The sequence below is a fragment of the Salmo salar genome, chromosome 07 (genome assembly GCF_965601325.2).
Source record: "Salmo salar chromosome 07, fSalSal1, whole genome shotgun sequence".
In the NCBI taxonomy this organism is placed as follows: domain Eukaryota; kingdom Metazoa; phylum Chordata; class Actinopteri; order Salmoniformes; family Salmonidae; genus Salmo; species Salmo salar.
In genome coordinates this window covers 15568620-15586531 of record NC_138297.1, presented here as the reverse complement: position 1 = coordinate 15586531, position 17912 = coordinate 15568620, and the positions used below count along the sequence as shown (strand labels likewise).

At 42.9% G+C, this 17912-nt stretch overlaps 1 protein-coding gene across 1 annotated transcript in view; it reads right to left on the bottom strand.

Annotated features, from left to right (window-relative positions):
* Positions 1-1110: 1110 nt before the first annotated feature.
* Positions 1111-17912, bottom strand: part of LOC106608590 (mitogen-activated protein kinase kinase kinase kinase 2) — a 45211-nt gene continuing 28409 nt past the window's right edge. The window contains exons 19-32 of the mRNA XM_082977388.1: positions 16512-16687; positions 13295-13336; positions 12941-13025; positions 12782-12861; positions 12469-12529; positions 12089-12221; positions 11804-11862; positions 11595-11698; positions 9394-9577; positions 9049-9141; positions 8869-8955; positions 8638-8708; positions 8473-8528; positions 1111-8358 (exon numbers count right to left, since the gene is read on the bottom strand). Coding sequence (XP_082833514.1) covers positions 8271-8358; positions 8473-8528; positions 8638-8708; positions 8869-8955; positions 9049-9141; positions 9394-9577; positions 11595-11698; positions 11804-11862; positions 12089-12221; positions 12469-12529; positions 12782-12861; positions 12941-13025; positions 13295-13336; positions 16512-16687 — 1319 coding nt within the window. The 3' untranslated portion in view covers positions 1111-8270. The remainder of the gene's footprint in view (positions 8359-8472; positions 8529-8637; positions 8709-8868; positions 8956-9048; positions 9142-9393; positions 9578-11594; positions 11699-11803; positions 11863-12088; positions 12222-12468; positions 12530-12781; positions 12862-12940; positions 13026-13294; positions 13337-16511; positions 16688-17912) is intronic.

Below are 17912 nucleotides of genomic sequence, written 5' to 3'. Positions count from 1 at the left end.
AACCAACTATCACACCGATGTTAGCATAGTGTTAATTAGCACCCATTTGCACGTGAGCGAGCTAATTAGCAATAGCACCCGTTTGCACGTGAGCTAGCTAATTGCTTACAATGAGGGAATCTTATTTGGACAAATTTGCCTACTTGAGCAGTAAGCCTAGGTTGACATGTACAGTTATGTAATCGATTTGATCGTTGATTTTCTGTGTTTCTTCAATGTATGCCTTGTTGTGTTTGGCAGGCTCTAAATGTGTATCGTTGATGCCGACGGCCATTCCCTAAGATACACATAGCGAGTCTACACAGCCTACACATAGCATATACAATAATGAAATTAAATGCCTATTGCTTATTTTATGCCTTTCTAATGATGATGCCTTTTATGTCTATGCTTATTTTCTTTGATGTATAGAGACACGTTAGTGTGTTATTGGAGGGCGAGAGTCCTAAAATTAAAAAATGCATCAGCAGTCAACTTCATCACTGCCCCTTCTGCACATATAAGGCTGAACAATATATGGTCAACAACCACATCAAAGGTCATGCTTCAGTGAGGCACAGAGGTACTATTTCTTTCTTTGTTTATTGTATATATTTGACGTTCACGTTTTTTGATTTGCCCTGTTTTTTTCAGTTACATCAGTGTATTTAATTAAATGTTATAACTTGTTACTTTACTGTTATTCCTCTCTTTCAGAGTTGACAATCATAAAGTGTGGCTTCAGTTGTAGAAATGCGGCACATTTTCATTGTTGCTATTGCTACAGCAACAGTAATCAACAGAACACAGTTTCTGAAGCACCTGACATACCATCAGCATCCAGTGGCCCCTCAAGAGCACCCAGAGGCCCTTAAACTGTGGCCAGTGGCCCCTCAAGAGCACCCAGAGGCCCTAAAACTGTGGCCAGTGGCCCCTCAAGAGCACCCAGAGGCCCTTAAACTGTGGCCAGTGGCCCCTCAAGAGCACCCAAAAGCCCTTAAACAGAGGCCAGTCGCCCCTCAAGAGCACCCAGAGGCCCTTAAACAGTCCCCAGAGGCCCCTCAAGAGCACCCAAAGGCCCTTGGCCTTGTTATGTGTTATGTTGTTTAGTAAAGATAACGTAGAAGTCACCCGAGTCTCTGATCTCTTTACTGGAGCTGGTATAACTTAATGCATAAAGCACATTCAGCTTGTCAGTATGTCTATATGGTATAGTCTGTCTCCATTCTCATGAGGAAAGTAAATAGCATTATAAATCAGGAATGGTAGTAACTGTATATATATGCTCAATGAAATAATATAATTACAAAGTTATAACACTTATCAACACAATTTTAACAGTACATGACATACATAACAAGTCTGTTGTTCACTGCAACAATATCAGTAGCTTGTCTCAAATATAGCATGAAGCAAAAAGTGTTACAACACATGTGCTGGTACCACTTTACATAATATTTCTTACGATCTTCAAAAATGAAATATGTTTGTATTCAACGTGTGCCTTGCAGAAACGTGTGTGTTTGTATTCAACGTGTGCCTTGCACAAACGTGTGTGTTTGTATTCAACGTGTGCCTTGCACAAACGTGTGTGTTTGTATTCAACGTGTGCCTTGCACAAACGTGTGTGTTTATATTCAACGTGTGCCTTGCACAAACGTGTGTGTTTGTATTCAACGTGTGCCTTGCACAAACGTGTGTGTTTGTATTCAGTGTGTGACTGTCAACCCTCAGATGGAAAAAAAAACACTGGTGGGCGGGGTCAAACGTTTGACCCCGCCCACATTGAGCCCTGCCCGGAACTGCACACTGCAGTCAGGGGTACTTGATTTTCTGTGATTGACGTTCCGTTTATGCAGTACAGTTGATAACCATGGCTATGAACGCTAAGACGCCAACCTTAGTAAAACATATCTTATTCTTTAGTATCATGGCATTCGCATATTTTGTTTGTGCATGCTGCCACCTACTGTGCGGTGGTGTGTGGTCGATAACGTTGCATTTTGTGATACAAAAATAAGGGGGAAGGGAAAAAATCTCCACCAACTAACCCTACATCTATACAGCACTACTACATACCACCAACTAACCCTACATCTATACAGCACTACTACATACCACCAACTAACCCTACATTGATATAGCACTACTACATACCACCAACTAACCCTACATCTATACAGCACTACTACATACCACCAACTAACCCTACATCTATACAGCACTACTACATACCACCAACTAATCCTACATTGATATAGCACTACTACATACCACCAACTAACCCTACATCTATACAGCACTACTACATACCACCAACTAACCCTACATCTATACAGCACTACTACATACCACCAACTAACATTACATCTATACAGCACTACTACATACCACCAACTAACCCTACATCTATACAGCACTACTACATACCACCAACTAACCCTACATCTATACAGCACTACTACATACCACCAACTAACCCTACATTGATATAGCACTACTACATACCACCAACTAACCCTACATCTATACAGCACTACTACATACCACCAACTAACCCTACATCTATACAGCACTACTACATACCACCAACTAACCCTACATCTATACATCACTACTACATACCACCAACTAACCCTACATCTATACAGCACTACTACATACCACCAACTAACCCTACATCTATACAGCACTACTACATACCACCAACTAACCCTACATTGATATAGCACTACTACATACCACCAACTAACCCTACATTGATATAGCACTACTACATACCACCAACTAACCCTACATCTATACATCACTACTACATACCACCAACTAACCCTACATCTATACAGCACTACTACATACCACCAACTAACCCTACATCTATACAGCACTACTACATACCACCAACTAACCCTACATCTATATAGCACTACTACATACCACCAACTAACCCTACATCTATATAGCACTACTACATACCACCAACTAACCCTACATCGATATAGCACTACTACATACCACCAACTAACCCTACATCGATATAGTGCTACTACATACCACCAACTAACCCTACATCTATACAGCACTACCACATACCACCAACTAACCCTACATCTATACAGCACTACTACATACCACCAACTAACCCTACATCTATACAGCACTACTACATACCACCAACTAACCCTACATCTATACAGCACTACTACATACCACCAACTAACCCTACATCGATATAGTGCTACTACATAGCACCAACTAACCCTACATCTATACAGCACTACTACATACCACCAACTAACCCTACATCTATACAGCACTACTACATACCACCAACTAACCCTACATCGATATAGCACTACTACATACCACCAACTAACCCTACATCTATATAGCACTACTACATACCACCAACTAACCCTACATATATACAGTACTACTACATACCACCAACTAACCCTACAGTACATCTATATACCACTAGTTCAGCGTTTCCAAAACCCGGTCCTGGGGACCCCAAAGGGTGCACGTTTTGGTTTTTGCACTTGCACTACACAGCTGATTCAAATAATGAACTCATCATCAAGTTTTGGTTATTTGAATCAGCTGTGTAGTGCTAGGGCAACAACCAGAATGTGCACCCCTTTGGGTCCCCGGGACTGAGTTTGGGAAAAGCTGCTCTTGTGCAACTCTTTTCACTGCCTCAGCATACAACACCTTTTGTTCTACTCTGACCCTGGCAACATCAGCCTGTCTCTCTCGCACCGATCACTTCTGATCCCTAGCAACATGGGTACCGCCACAATTGACACTGTTTTTTCCACCGATACTACACATTCCTTTGTCCCATGCCCTCCTGCACACTTCTCACATCTCGGAATCTCCCACCTACGCACTGCTGCAACATGACCATAAGCTTGGCATCTGAAACACCTTAGTGGGTTTGGCACAAAAGCTCTCCCGGGATAACTGACATATCCTAACATGGCTTTATCAGGTAAAGACTGCTTCAAAACTAAAAAAGACAGACAATGTCTTCTCAGTTTCACCACGCTCGCCACTGGGTCTGCGTGGCACCAAACGGCAGGTGTCACAGACACAGGGAATCTTCAATTTCAGTTGCTCCACCTCAACACAATGCAGCAATCAATCCTTTCAAAGGCGCCCTGCTCTAGAGAGAAAAGCAAGTCACAGGTCTTGTCCCGAGGCACGTGACACAAGGCACCCGCTACCCCTGGAGGGAAGAAACACAAAAAATCATCACAAGTCCACTTCGAGCTACCTTCACCGATTTAACAGTACCCAACTTATTTTACTCCCACTGGGTCATCAGCCAGGTCTCCTCCTCGTCATCCATCTTAGCTCAAAAAAAGACTACTGAAGTATGTTCCTATCACTCTATATTATCCTCAGCCACAGATTATCCATTATATTGACCAGATACTCAAGTGGCTGCTCTAACAATGAAAATAAATGTCTTCAAAAATGGAAGGTAGCCAGGAGGCAATATCAGGTGAGACCATTCTAGCCAATGAGACGGCAGATACACGTGATAAAAATGTCATGCAGACGACACACAGTTGTACATTTCGATGAAACATGGTGAAGGCCCAAAATTGCCTACCCTGGAACCCTGTGTTTCATACATAAGGAAGTGGATGGTGACGAATGGTTTACTTTTAAACTCGGACAAAACAGAGATGCTAGTTCAAGGTCCCAGGAAACAAAGAGATCTTCTGTTGGATCTGACAATTAATCTTGATGGTTGTACAGTCGTCTCAAATAAAACTGTGAAGGACCTTGGCGTTACTCTGGACCCTGATCTCTCTTTTGACGAACATATCAAGAATATTTAAAGGGAAGATTTTCTCCATCTTTGTAACATTGCAAAAATCAGATTTTCTGGGTCACAAAATGATGCAGAAAAGCTAATCCGTGTCTCTGACCCTATTGCAGGGGGCTGGCTGAGTCACTGGCTTACTAGTGCTCTTCCATGCCGTCCCTAGGAGGGGTGCATCACTTGAGTGGGTTGAGTCACTGACGTGATCTTCCTGTCCAGTTTTGCGCCCCTTCGGGCTTGTGCGGTGGAGGAAATCTTTGTGGGCTATACTCAGCCTTGTCTAAGGGTAGTAAGTTGATATCCCTCTAGTGGTAAGGGTAGTAAGTTGATCTTGCTCTAGTTGTGTGTGGGCTGTACTTTGGCAAAGTGGGTGGGGTGTAAATCCTGCCTGGTTTGCCCTGTCCGGGGCCACAGTGTCCCCCAACCCCCCATGTCTCAGCCTCCAGTATATATGCTGCAATAGTCTATGTTCCAGGGGGCTAGGGTCAGTCTGTTATATCTGATATAAATCTAATTCCTCTAATTCTCTTTCCCTCCACTCCTGGAGGACCTGAGCCATAGGACCATTTATTTGTATTTATTTATTTATTTAACTAGGCAAGTCAGTTAAGAACAAATTCTTATTTACAATGACGGCCTACTCCGGCCAAACCCTAACCCGGACGATGCTGGGCCAATTGTGCGCCACCCTATGGGACTCCCAATCACGGCCGGTTGTGATACAGCCTGGAATCGAACCAGGGTCTGTAGTGACGCCTCTAGCACTGACCTGCAGTGCCTTAGACCGCTGTGCCACTCGGGAGACCATGCCTCAGGACTACCTGGCCTAATGACTCCTGGCTGTCCACAGTCCACCTGGTCGTTCTGCTGCTCCAGTTTCAATTGTTCTGCCTGGGGCTATGAAACCCTGACCTGTTCACCGGATGTGCTAGCTTGTCCCGGACCTGCTATTTTCGACTCTCTCTCTCTCTCTCTCTCTCTCTCTCACTCTCTCGCTTTCTCTCTCTCTCTCTCTCTCTCTCTCTCTCGTCTTTGAAAAAAATCTATTGTTTGGAGTAAGTTAAAACTAAGTATACATAAAATCTCTTAAATCCATATTCCCACATCATATGATTTTCCTAAAATAAAATTCAAAAAGCAGCATGCATGCTCCTTAAAGTGTATTTCATGGATGATGAGTGTTACATTGGGCCTCATACTGCACAACCAAACCAAACCAAACCAGTATCATTAAACACAACATAGTATCACTACCTGTCTTTGAGAGCTTTGTGGCAAACATACACGTTGCAAGCCCATTTTAGTGCCGGAATAGTCTTCATCTGGGTCTGGAAAACAGGCCTTTAAATTGATCTCAGTAAAGTCTTTCAAAGCACTTTTAGAATGTATTAGCACTCTGATTCTATGGCACATATTTTCTAAACTACACTGCTCAAAAAATAAAGGGAACACTTAAACAACACATCCTAGATCTGAATGAAAGAAATAATCTTATTAAATACTTTTTTATTTACATAGTTGAATGTGCTGACAACAAAATCACACAAAAATAATCAATGGAAATCCAATTTATCAACCCATGGAGGTCTGGATTTGGAGTCACACTCAAAATTAAAGTGGAAAACCACACTACAGGCTGATCCAACTTTGATGTAATGTCCTTAAAACAAGTCAAAATGAGGCTCAGTAGTGTATGTGGCCTCCACATGCCTGTAAGACCTCCCTACAATGCCTGGCCATGCTCCTGATGAGGTGGCGGATGGTCTCCTGAGGGATCTCCTCCCAGACCTGGACAACGTGGCATTGGTGGATGGAGCGAGACATGATGTCCCAGATGTGCTCAATTGGATTCAGGTCTGGGGAACGGGCGGGCCAGTCCATAGCATCAATGCCTTCCTCTTGCAGGAACTGCTGACACACTCCAGCCACATGAGGTCTAGCATTGTCTTGCATTAGGAGGAACCCAGGGCCAACCGCACCAGCATATGGTCTCACAAGGGGTCTGAGGATCTCATCTCGGTACCTAATGGCAGTCAGGCTACCTCTGGCGTGCACATGGAGGGCTGTGCGGCCCCCCAAAGAAATGCCACCCCACACCATGACTGACCCACCGCCAAAACGGTCATGCTGGAGGATGTTGCAGGCAGCAGAACGTTCTCCACGGCGTCTCCAGACTCTGTCACGTCTGTCACGTGCTCAGTGTGAACCTGCTTTCATCTGTGAAGAGCACAGGGCGCCAGTGGCGAATTTGCCAATCTTGGTTTTCTCTGGCAAATGCCAAACGTCCTGCACGGTGTTGGGCTGTAAGCACAACCCCCACCTGTGGACGTCGGGCCCTCATACCACCCTCATGGAGTCTGTTTCTGACCGTTTGAGCAGACACATGCACATTTGTGGCCTGCTGGAGGTCATTTTGCAGGGCTCTGGCAGCGCTCCTCCTGCTCCTCCTTGCACAAAGGCGGAGGTAGCGGTCCTGCTGCTGAGTTGTTGCCCTCCTACGGCCTCCTCCATGTCTCCTGATGTACTGGCCTGTCTCCTGGTAGCACCTCCATGCTCTGGACACTACGCTGACAGACACACTACGCTTCTTGCCACAGCTCACATTGATGTGCCATCCTGGATGAGCTGCACTACCTGAGCCACTTGTGTGGGTTGTAGACTCCGTCTCATGCTACCACTAGAGTGAAAGCACCGCCAGCATTCAAAAGTGACCAAAACATCAGCCAGGAAGCATAGGAACTGAGAAGTGGTCTGTGGTCACCACCTGCAGAACCACTCCTTTATTGGGGGTGTCTTGCTAATTGCCTATAATTTCCACCTGTTGTCTATTCCATTTGGACAACAGCATGTGATATTTATTGTCAATCAGTGTTGCTTCCTAAGTGGACAGTTTGATTTCACAGAAGTGTGATTGACTTGGAGTTACATTGTGTTGTTTAAGTGTTCCCTTTATTTTTTTGAGCAGTATATTTATGTTGACATCTTGGAGCGGCACCATCTATGCAATGACGTTACATAATAATACTACAGTTAGTGGACAGAGCAGGGTGGTGTTCACAATGTTGTTTCAGGAGACAGGTCAGACTTCAGTCATCAGTCATACCAGTAAAAATAGACAATGGGGTTGTGCAAGGTCAAAAGTAGTTTGTGCCATTCAAGGGGTTAGAGGTCATGACAGGGGGCACTCTCTGACAAGTCTTTTTTTATAAGTCCTTCCTCGAACACACACCAGCTCAGCTATCTCCCTGTGGTTTAGTGTGTGAGAGTCTCCCATGGTCTGTCTGTTCCCCATATGCAGGTAGAGTGGGTTAGTTCAGTTTGAGGCAAGTCTACAGTTCACTCGTGAGTTTATTAGGTGCCAGAGAAGCACTTCCCATCTCAAGACCCACTCTTCTTCTCTTCTTAATTTAATTCCAATTTCTATTATTTTCTTTCAGTCCTTTTCTCTCTTCTCTCAGTAGCTGCTTTCATGGCCAGTCAGGATATAGAGGTTGGTCATGGCTGACGGGTCCTCTGTGGGGGTACTCTGAAGGACGATATCCCTACGGAAACGACAAAAGACCGAATGTGATTGGTTTTCTCAGATAACCTTTGACCCCTAATGCGAACACACATAATGTGGTATTCAAGGTAACAGACCAGCGTTTGGGGCATACCTGTTCGTCCCCAAGACCTGGAATACTCTGCTTTCGTCTGTGATTTCCTGTGTGACCTACAAAGATGAATGTAAATGTATTTCACTTTTTCGGCGAGATAATATACTTCCAATGCAGATCAAGCATTTTTTTTTTTATGAGCGCATTACAATGAAACATAATCACCTCATTTGTGTGAAGACTCCTCCCTTTAAGACCATGCTTCCAGAAAGCCAGAACACTGTCCTGTAAAGAAACTAGCCACACAACAGTAATTTCACAAAAACAATCTTCCACGCACGTAGTGTGTTTCTGTAACTACAGTACCTCACCCCTGCCTGCACCTTTGATGTGGTGATGAATTGAGAACATTCTATGAGGTAAATAATTATTATTGAGATTGAATGAAGTTAGTACTTAGTGTTTCAATGGGGAAGTCAAAGACAAGTTCAGAAGCCAGCTCCTTGGAGGGAAGACCTTGTAGGTTGACAATCTTCACAGTCTCTGTAAAGTGACATTAAAAACACCGTTAGTAGTGGACATTAAATGGCGCTAATGATATTCTAGGTAGGATGTAATATATTCCAATAGACTCACTCTCCAGTACAATGAGAACTGTGTCTCTGTCCAGCTGTGTCGCCTGCATGGCACCCGGTCCAGCTCCGGTCCGACTCCGGTCCGGCGTACTCTCTGTACACACACGCACACACACACATGCACATATACAAAGACAGAAAGACAGAAAGAAAGACAGAAAGAAAGAAAGAAAGAAAGAAAGAAAGAAGAAGAAAGAAAGAAAGAAAGAAAGAAAGAAAGAAAGAAAGAAGAAAGAAAGAAAGAAAGAAAGAAAGAAAGAAAGAAAGGAGACAGAATTATGGTTATACAATTTCTCTACACAATGTCGTACGGTTCAAATCCTAATATCTGACATCTCTGTGTTACCTGGTGAAGAATTTGGTGTGCCGTTCAACTCTATGATGTCGAACTTCAGCTGCTGGTTGGTTGGTGGTTTCCCTCCCTCTGCAGCACAGTCCCCCACCCCTACACATAGCTGTGGGAACTCATCCTTCACTAACACCAGTAGCTCAAAGATAGGGAGCAAATCCGGTAGACGTATGTCTATATGCTGAAAGGGAAAAAGTGTATAAAGACCAATTTTACAAGTCTTACAGACATGGTTCATACAGTGGGGGAAAAAAGTATTTGATCCCCTGCTGATTTTGTACGTTTGCCCACTTACAAAGAAATGATCAGTCTATAATTTTAATAGTAGGTTTATTTGAACAGTGAGAGACAGAATAACAACAACAAAAAATCCAGAAAAACGCATGTCAAAAATGTTCTAAAATGATTTGCATTTTAATGAGGGAAATAAGTATTTGACCCCTCTGCAAAACATGACTTAGTACTTGGTGGCAAAACCCTTGTTGGCAATCACAGAGGTCAGACGTTTCTTGTAGTTGGCCACCAGGTTTGCACACATCTCAGGAGGGATTTTGTCCCACTCCTCTTTGCAGATCTTCTCCAAGTCATTAAGGTTTTGAGGCTGACGTTTGGCAACTCGAACCTTCAGCTCCCTCCACAGATTTTCTATGGGATTAAGGTCTGGAGACTGGCTAGGCCACTCCAGGACCTTAATGTGCTTCTTCTTGAGCCACTCCTTTGTTGCCTTGGCCGTGTGTTTTGGGTCATTGTCATGCTGGAATACCCATCCACAACCCATTTTCAATGCCCTGGCTGAGGGAAGGAGGTTCTCACCCAAGATTTGACGGTACATGGCCCCGTCCATCGTCCCTTTGATGCGGTGAAGTTGTCCTGTCCCCTTAGCAGAAAAACACCCCCAAAGCATAATGTTTCCACCTCCATGTTTGATGGTGGAGATGGTGTTCTTGGGGTCATAGGCAGCATTCCTCCTCCTCCAAACACGGTGAGTTGAGTTGATGCCAAAGAGCTCCATTTTGGTCTCATCTGACTACAACACTTTCACCAGTTGTCCTCTGAGTCATTCAGATGTTCATTGGCAAACGTCAGACGGGCATGTATATGTATTCTTGAGCAGGGGGACCTTGCGGGCGCTGCAAGATTTCAGTCCTTCACGGCGTAGTGTGTTACCAATTGTTTTCTTGGTGACTATGGTCCCAGCTGCCTTGAGATCATTGACAAGATCCTCCCGTGTAGTTCTGGGCTGATTCCTCACCGTTCTCATGATCATTGCAACTCCACGAGGTGAGATCTTGCATGGAGCCCCAGGCCGAGGGATATTGACAGTTCTTTTGTGTTTCTTCCATTTCCGAATAATCTCACCAAATGTTGTCACCTTCTCACCAAGCTGCTTGGCGATGGTCTTGTAGCCCATTCCAGCCTTGTGTAGGTCTACAATCTTGTCCCTGACATCCTTGGAGAGATCTTTGGTCTTGGCCATGGTGGAGAGTTTGGAATCTGATTGATTGATTGCTTCTGTGGACAGGTGACTTTTTTACAGGTAACACGCTGTGGTTAGGAGCACTCCCTTTAAGAGTGTGCTCGTAATCTCAGCTCGTTACCTGTTTAAAAGACACCTGGGAGCCAGACATCTTTCTGATTGAGAGGGGGTCAAATACTTATTTCCCTAATTAAAATGCAAATCAATTTATAACATTTCTGACATGCGTTTTTCTGGATATTTTTGTTGTTATTCTGTCTCTCACTGTTCAAATAAACCTACCATTAAAATTATAGACTGATCATTTCTTTGTCAGTGGGCAAACGTACAAAATCAGCAGGGGATCAAATACTTTTCCCCCCCACTGTATACATGCACTACATGACCAAAAGTATGTGGACACCTACTCGTCAAACATCTCATTCCAAAATCATGGGCATTAATATGGAATCGGTCCTCCCCTTTGCTGCTATAACCTGCTCCACTCTTCTAGGAAGGCTTTCCATTAGATGTTGGAACATTGCTGCAGGAACTTGCTTCTATTCAGCCACAAGACCATTAGTGATGTCAGGCACTGATGTTAGGTGAATAGGCCTGGCTCGCAGTCGGAGTTTCAATTCATCCCAAAGGTGTTCAATAGGGTTGAGTTCAGGGCGCTGTGCAAGCCAGTCAAGTGTATGTTGTATGGAATAATTGTGAGTTTTGTTATATCGATACACACCTTGAGCTGCAAGAACTTCTGCAGAGGCTCATACCACAAGAGTAGAATTAGACCTGATGGTACAGCCCCACACAGGAACGTGCTGTCTGTGTGGGGGTTTCTTGCTAGGAGAGAGGAGAAAGAGTCATTTCAATTGAATCAATTTCAGATAAATTGAAGCAACTTTCTGTGTTGTGATCGAACATAACGCAGTGCCAAATTTCACTTACCCACGCTGCATCTTCGACAGCCTTTAGTGTCTGGTATCTTCACAGTTACAGCATATTTCCTGCTGATTGACATTTTATATATTTTTCACTTTAAATTAGGACAGGCACATACTGTATATTGAAGACAAATTGAACCCGAACACATTGATGTGCGCACACACACACACACACACACACACACACACACACACACACACACACACACACACACACACACACACACACACACACACACACACACACACACACACACACACACACACACACACACACACACACACACACCCCCTCTGCCTGGGGTTGATCCTCTCAGTGAGGCGGTTGGTACTGAGGGACAGGTGACTCTGTTTCTGCTGCTTGTGGCCCCTCTGTTCAAACAGAGCCGTCAGACTGTGGGAGTACAGCTGGGAAGACTTCCCTGGGGATGGGGTTGGAGAGGGGAGGAATGGTAAGAACCTGTGTTCAAATTTAGCAGTGCTTGATTGAGCTTGCCTGGTTGGTGCAATGGAACCAATGGAATAGTCTCAAAAGTGCAAACCCTGCTCACCTGGCAGTCAAGCAAACACTGAAATACTATTTGCCACCAGGTCTGGTTTATTACTGGAGTTGATGGTGTAGGATCCTATGAACAACATGATAGGTGTGTAATTGGGGTAGAGCTCTACCTGATACAGACATCAAGACATTGTTCATGACAAACAGCCAGGTACATCTCTGTGGGAGCAACTGTGGGGGGAAGAGAGAGGTATTCTTTTTAAGTTTTATTAGTCGTATGTACAGGATACACATGGTATACACTGTCTAACGAAATGCCTACTCGCAGGATCCTTCTCGACATTACAACAACAATAAGATAAGAACATGAACATAAAGTAAATGGCTCAGTAGAATAGTATTAGTGGTATGCTCTGGAATTTTAACGCAGACTACCCACATTAATTCATACTTTCCCACATTCATCAATATCTAAACTGTTACCTTCTCCAGGGTGTCCTCATGGAGCTCGTTGAGGTTGAGGGTGTACACACCCTCTTCTGCCCCCAGAATAAGATACTGATCTGAGGAAGAGACAAGATAATGTCACGGCCATTTGTAATGACCTTGTCTTAACCTCTTTAACCCATTCTGTACCCCTACCTCTAGTTTTAGGGAGAATCCAGGTCACAGCACAGTGGATCTTCAAAGGACAACCATTGAAGACTTTAGAGAAACAGGCACCCATCTATGAAACAAAACAATACACGTTGTATGATCATGATGGCTATTTCTACATTGCTGTAAAATATGCATGGTTAGGCTATTATAATGTGTTTAATGTTCATCTTAGCAAACCATTGTTGCAGTGAACATTCCATCAAGTGTTTTTGAGACCAATAGACATTAGCTACATAGCCTGTTTCTAAGCATGTGGTAATATTGTTAGTTATTGATGCAGCAGCTTCTCTGTACTGTCTTAGGGCACATGCTGTTTGACTAAACCTCTGCACTTACATGAACTTGAGGGGTAGGAGGGAGTCCATGACAATCAGCTCTCTAGAAATTAAACACAACAACAACAACAACAACAAAAAAGAAGGATAACGGTGTAGTTCAAACGAGGATGTTGTTTAAATTCATGTCACAAAGCAGCTCCATAAGATCTGGCCATCTCTGAATTCTGTCTTCCTACATGAAATGTTACAAAATAATGGTTTATTAAAGGGGATATGTATTTAAACATGCTATTAGGTTAACAAACCACACACTTTTTGTCAGTACCAGGGTTGATGTCAATTCCATTTCATTTCAGTCAGTTCAGGAAGTGAATTCAAATTCCAATCAAAAAATGAATGGCACTTTACTACTATTATGCTGGAATTACACTTATTCCTTGGAAGTGTCTAACTTCAAATTTAATTGAACCCCTTAGTACTGGCTATGTACTGGTTAAGGCTACCATCTACTGGTAGCCTCAAATCCATACGATGTGTTGAAGCCAACTGCCATTGCCATTCTCCGGTGTCAGCACCTACAGTATGGATATGAGGCTATGTACAGATACAGTTGAAGTCGAGAGTTAACATACACTTAGGTTGGAGTCATTAAAACTTGTTTCTCAACCACTCCACAAATTTCTTGTTAACAAACTATAGTTTTGGCAAGTCGGTTAGGACATCTACTTTATGCATGACACAAGTCATTTTTCCAACAATTGTTTACAGACAGATTATTTCACTTATAATTCACTGTATCACAATTCCAGTGGGTCAGAAGTTTACATACACTAAGTTGACTGTGTGTTTCAACAGCTTGAACAATTCCAGAAAATGATGTAATGGCTTTAGAAGCTTCTGATAGGCTAATTGACATCATTTGAGTCAATTGGAGGTGTGGATGTATTTCAAGGCCTACCTTCAAACTCAGTGCCTCTTTGCTTGACATCATGGGAAAATCTAAAGAAATCAGCCAAGACCTCAGAAAAAAAATACCTTCACAAGTCTGGTTCATCATTGGGAGCAATTTCCAAACGTCTGAAGGTACCACGTGCATCTGTACAAACAATAGTACGTAAGTATAAACACCATGGGACCACGCAGCCGTCATACCGCTCAGGAAGGAGATGCGTTCTGTCTCCTAGAGATGAACGTACTTTGGTGCGAAAAGTGCAAATCAATCCCAGAACAACAGCAAAGGACCTTGTGAGATGCTGGAGGAAACAGGTACAAAAGTATCTATATCCACAGTAAAACGAGTCCTATATCGACATAACCTGAAAGGCCGCTCAGCAAGGAAGAAGCCACTGCTCCAAAACCGCCATAAAAAAGCCAGACAACGGTTTGCAACTGCACATGGGGACAAAGATCGTACTTTTTGGAGAAATGTCCTCTGGTCTGATGAAACAAAAATAGAACTGTTTGGCAATAATGACCATTGCTATGTTTGGAGGAAAAGGTGGAGGCTTGCAAGCCGAAGAACACCATCCCAACCATGAAGCACGGGGGTGGCAGCATCATGTTGTGGGGGTGCTTTGCTGCAGGAGGGACTAGTGCAATTCACAAAATAGATGGAGTCATGAGGAAGGAAAATGATGTGGATATATTGAAGCAACATCACAAGACATCAGTCATGAAGTTAAAGCTTGGTCGCAAATGGGTCTTCCAAATGGACAATGACCCCAAGCATCTCTCTGGTCACCCCCAAAGCCAATTCCTCCTTTGGCCGTCTCTCCTTCCAGTTCTCTGCTGCCAATGACTGGAACGAACTACAAAAATCTCTGAAACTGGAAACACTTATCTCCCTCACTAGCTATAAGCACCAGCTGTCAGAACAGCTCTCAGATCACTGCACCTGTACATAGCCCACCTATAATTTAGCCCAAACTACTACCTCTTTCCCTACTGTATTTATTTATTTGATTTATTTTGCTCCTTTGCACCCCATTATTTATTTCTACTTTGCAGTTTCTTCTACTACAAATCTACCATTCCAGTGTTTTACTTGCTATATTGTATTTACTTTGCCACCATGGCCTTTTTTGCCTTTACCTCCCTTATCTCACCTCATTTGCTCACATTGTATATAGATGTCATGTCCTGACCAGTATAAGGGTTATTTGTTATTGTAGTTTGGTCAGGACGTGGCAGAGGGTATTTTGTTTGTGGTTCGGGTTGGTGATTTTTGTAGTAGGGTGTTTGATTTATTATTTCCGGGTTTTGGTCTATGTTCTATGTTTTGTATCTCTATGTTCTTTCTGGTTTGTGGTATTTCTATGTGTAGGTTAATGGGGGGTTGGACTCTCAATTGGAGGCAGGTGCTTTCTCGTTGCCTCTGATTGAGAGTCCTATATATGGGTAATTGTTTGGTGTAGTGTTGTGGGAGATTGTTTCTTGTTTTGCCTGTGTGAGCGTGACAAGACTGTTTTGTTGTGCGGTTTTTGTTATTTTGGTGTTCTCTTGATTTAAAATAAATAACAAGATGAGCATCCACATTCCTGCTGCGTTTTGGTCCTCTATTCCCGACGACAACCGTTACAATAGACTTATTTTTCTACTGTATTATTGACTGTATGTTTGTTTTACTCCATGTGTAACTCTGTGTTGTTGTATGATGTTGAACTGCTTTGCTTTATCTTGGCCAGGTCGCAATTGTAAATGAGAACTTGTTCTCAACTTGCCTACCTGGTTAAATAAAGGTGAAATAAATAAAAAATACTTCCAAAGTTGTGGCAAAATGGCTTAAGGACAACAAAGTCAAGGTATTGGAGTGGCCATCACAAAGCCCTGACCTCAATCCCATAGAAAATGTGTGGGCAGAACTGAAAAAGTGTGTACGAGCAAGGAGGCCTACAAACCTGACTCAGTTACACCAGCTCTGTCAAGAGGAATGGGCCAAAATTCACCCAACTTATTGTGGGAAGCTTGTGGAAGGCTACCCAAAACGTTTGACCCAAGTTAAACAATTTAAAGGCAATGCTACCAAATACTAATTGAGTGTATGTAAACTTCTGACCCACTTGGAATGTGATGAAAGAAATAAAAGCTGAAATAAATCATTCTCTCTACTATTATTCTGACACTTCACATTCTTACAATAAAGTGGTGATCTTAACTGACCTAAGAAAGGGAATTGTTACTAGGATTAAATGTCAGGAATTGTGAAAAACTTAGTTCAAATGTATTTGGCTAAGGTGTATGTAAACTTCCGACTTTGCCCTGTGTTTTAAACTCACAGAGTTCCTCTTCCTCCTCAGTGTGCTCCACTCTGGAGAGAGAGAGGTTTCTCTGCATGATGAGGTCACCCCTTCTGTCTTCTTCTTCTCTGCCTGTACGGCGCCCCCCTCAGAAACACTGGGGTCACTACACCACTGTCTGCTGATGTCCTGAGTTGCAGAACACCTGGCCAAGACTGGAGAACCACACAAGAGGACGAAGGAGGGGGAAAAAAATTGATGTTGAAACGGGCTGTCGATCTTAGCATAGATGTAATTGGATTAAAACACACCGAAGATACACTACCGTTCAAAAGTTTGGGGTCACTTGGAAAAGCCCTTGTTTTTGAAAGAAAAGCAAAAAAATGTGTCCGTTAAAATAACATCAAATTGATCAGGAATACAGTGTAGACATTGTTAATGTTGTAAATTACTATTGTAGCTGGATGCGGCTGATTTTGTATGGAATATCTACATAGGCGTACAGAGACCCATTATCAGCAACCATCACTCCTGTGTTCCAATGGCACGTTGTGTTAGCTAATCCAAGTTTATCATTTTAAAAGGCTAATTGATCATTAGAAAACCCTTTCACAATTATTTTAGCAAAGCTGAAAACTGTTGTTCTGATTAAAGAAGCAATAAAACTGGCCTTCTTTAGACTAGTTGAGTATCTGGAGCATCAGCATTTGTGGGTTCGATTACAGGCTCAAAATGGCCAGAAATAAAGAACTTTCTTCTGAAACTCTCCCCCCCCCGGGATGCTGGCCTCCTAGGCCATATCTCAGACTGGCCAATAGACTGGCCGTTTCCAGCTACAATAGTAATTCACAACATTAACAATGTCTACACTGTATTTCTGATCAATTTGATGTCATTTTAATGGACAAAAAATGTGCTTTTCTTTAAAAAACAAGGACATTTCTAAGTGACCCCAAACTTTTGAACAGTAGTGTATATAATTTAACATATCGAGATCTTGGGACTATAAGGTTCTATGTGCAATGATTCTTAGATAATTGGCTTAAAAGTTCTGAACCCTCATTGGTTGGAATGGTATCAGCAATTTTTATCTAGTATTCTTTTGAACTTAACAACATGAATTGGGATATTTAAAGTACTATTGAGGTAGGGAACAAAAATGCAGATAGAACCGTTTAGTCCCAAGCTCTCAATATTATGACTGCATTATAATAATAATAATTTGGTGGGTGCTTATATTTGTCCTGTTATACACAGTGTGTCATGGAAATTTGTTTTTTTGCATATCTCAACTGCCCCTGAGACTCCCGCAGGGAGTGGGGTCATGGCCAGGGTCACTAGTGGTTAGAGCATTGGGCCAGTAACCGAAAGGTTGCTGGATCGATTCCCTGAGCTGACAAGGTAAAAATCAGTCGTTCTGCCCCTGAACAAGGCAGTTAA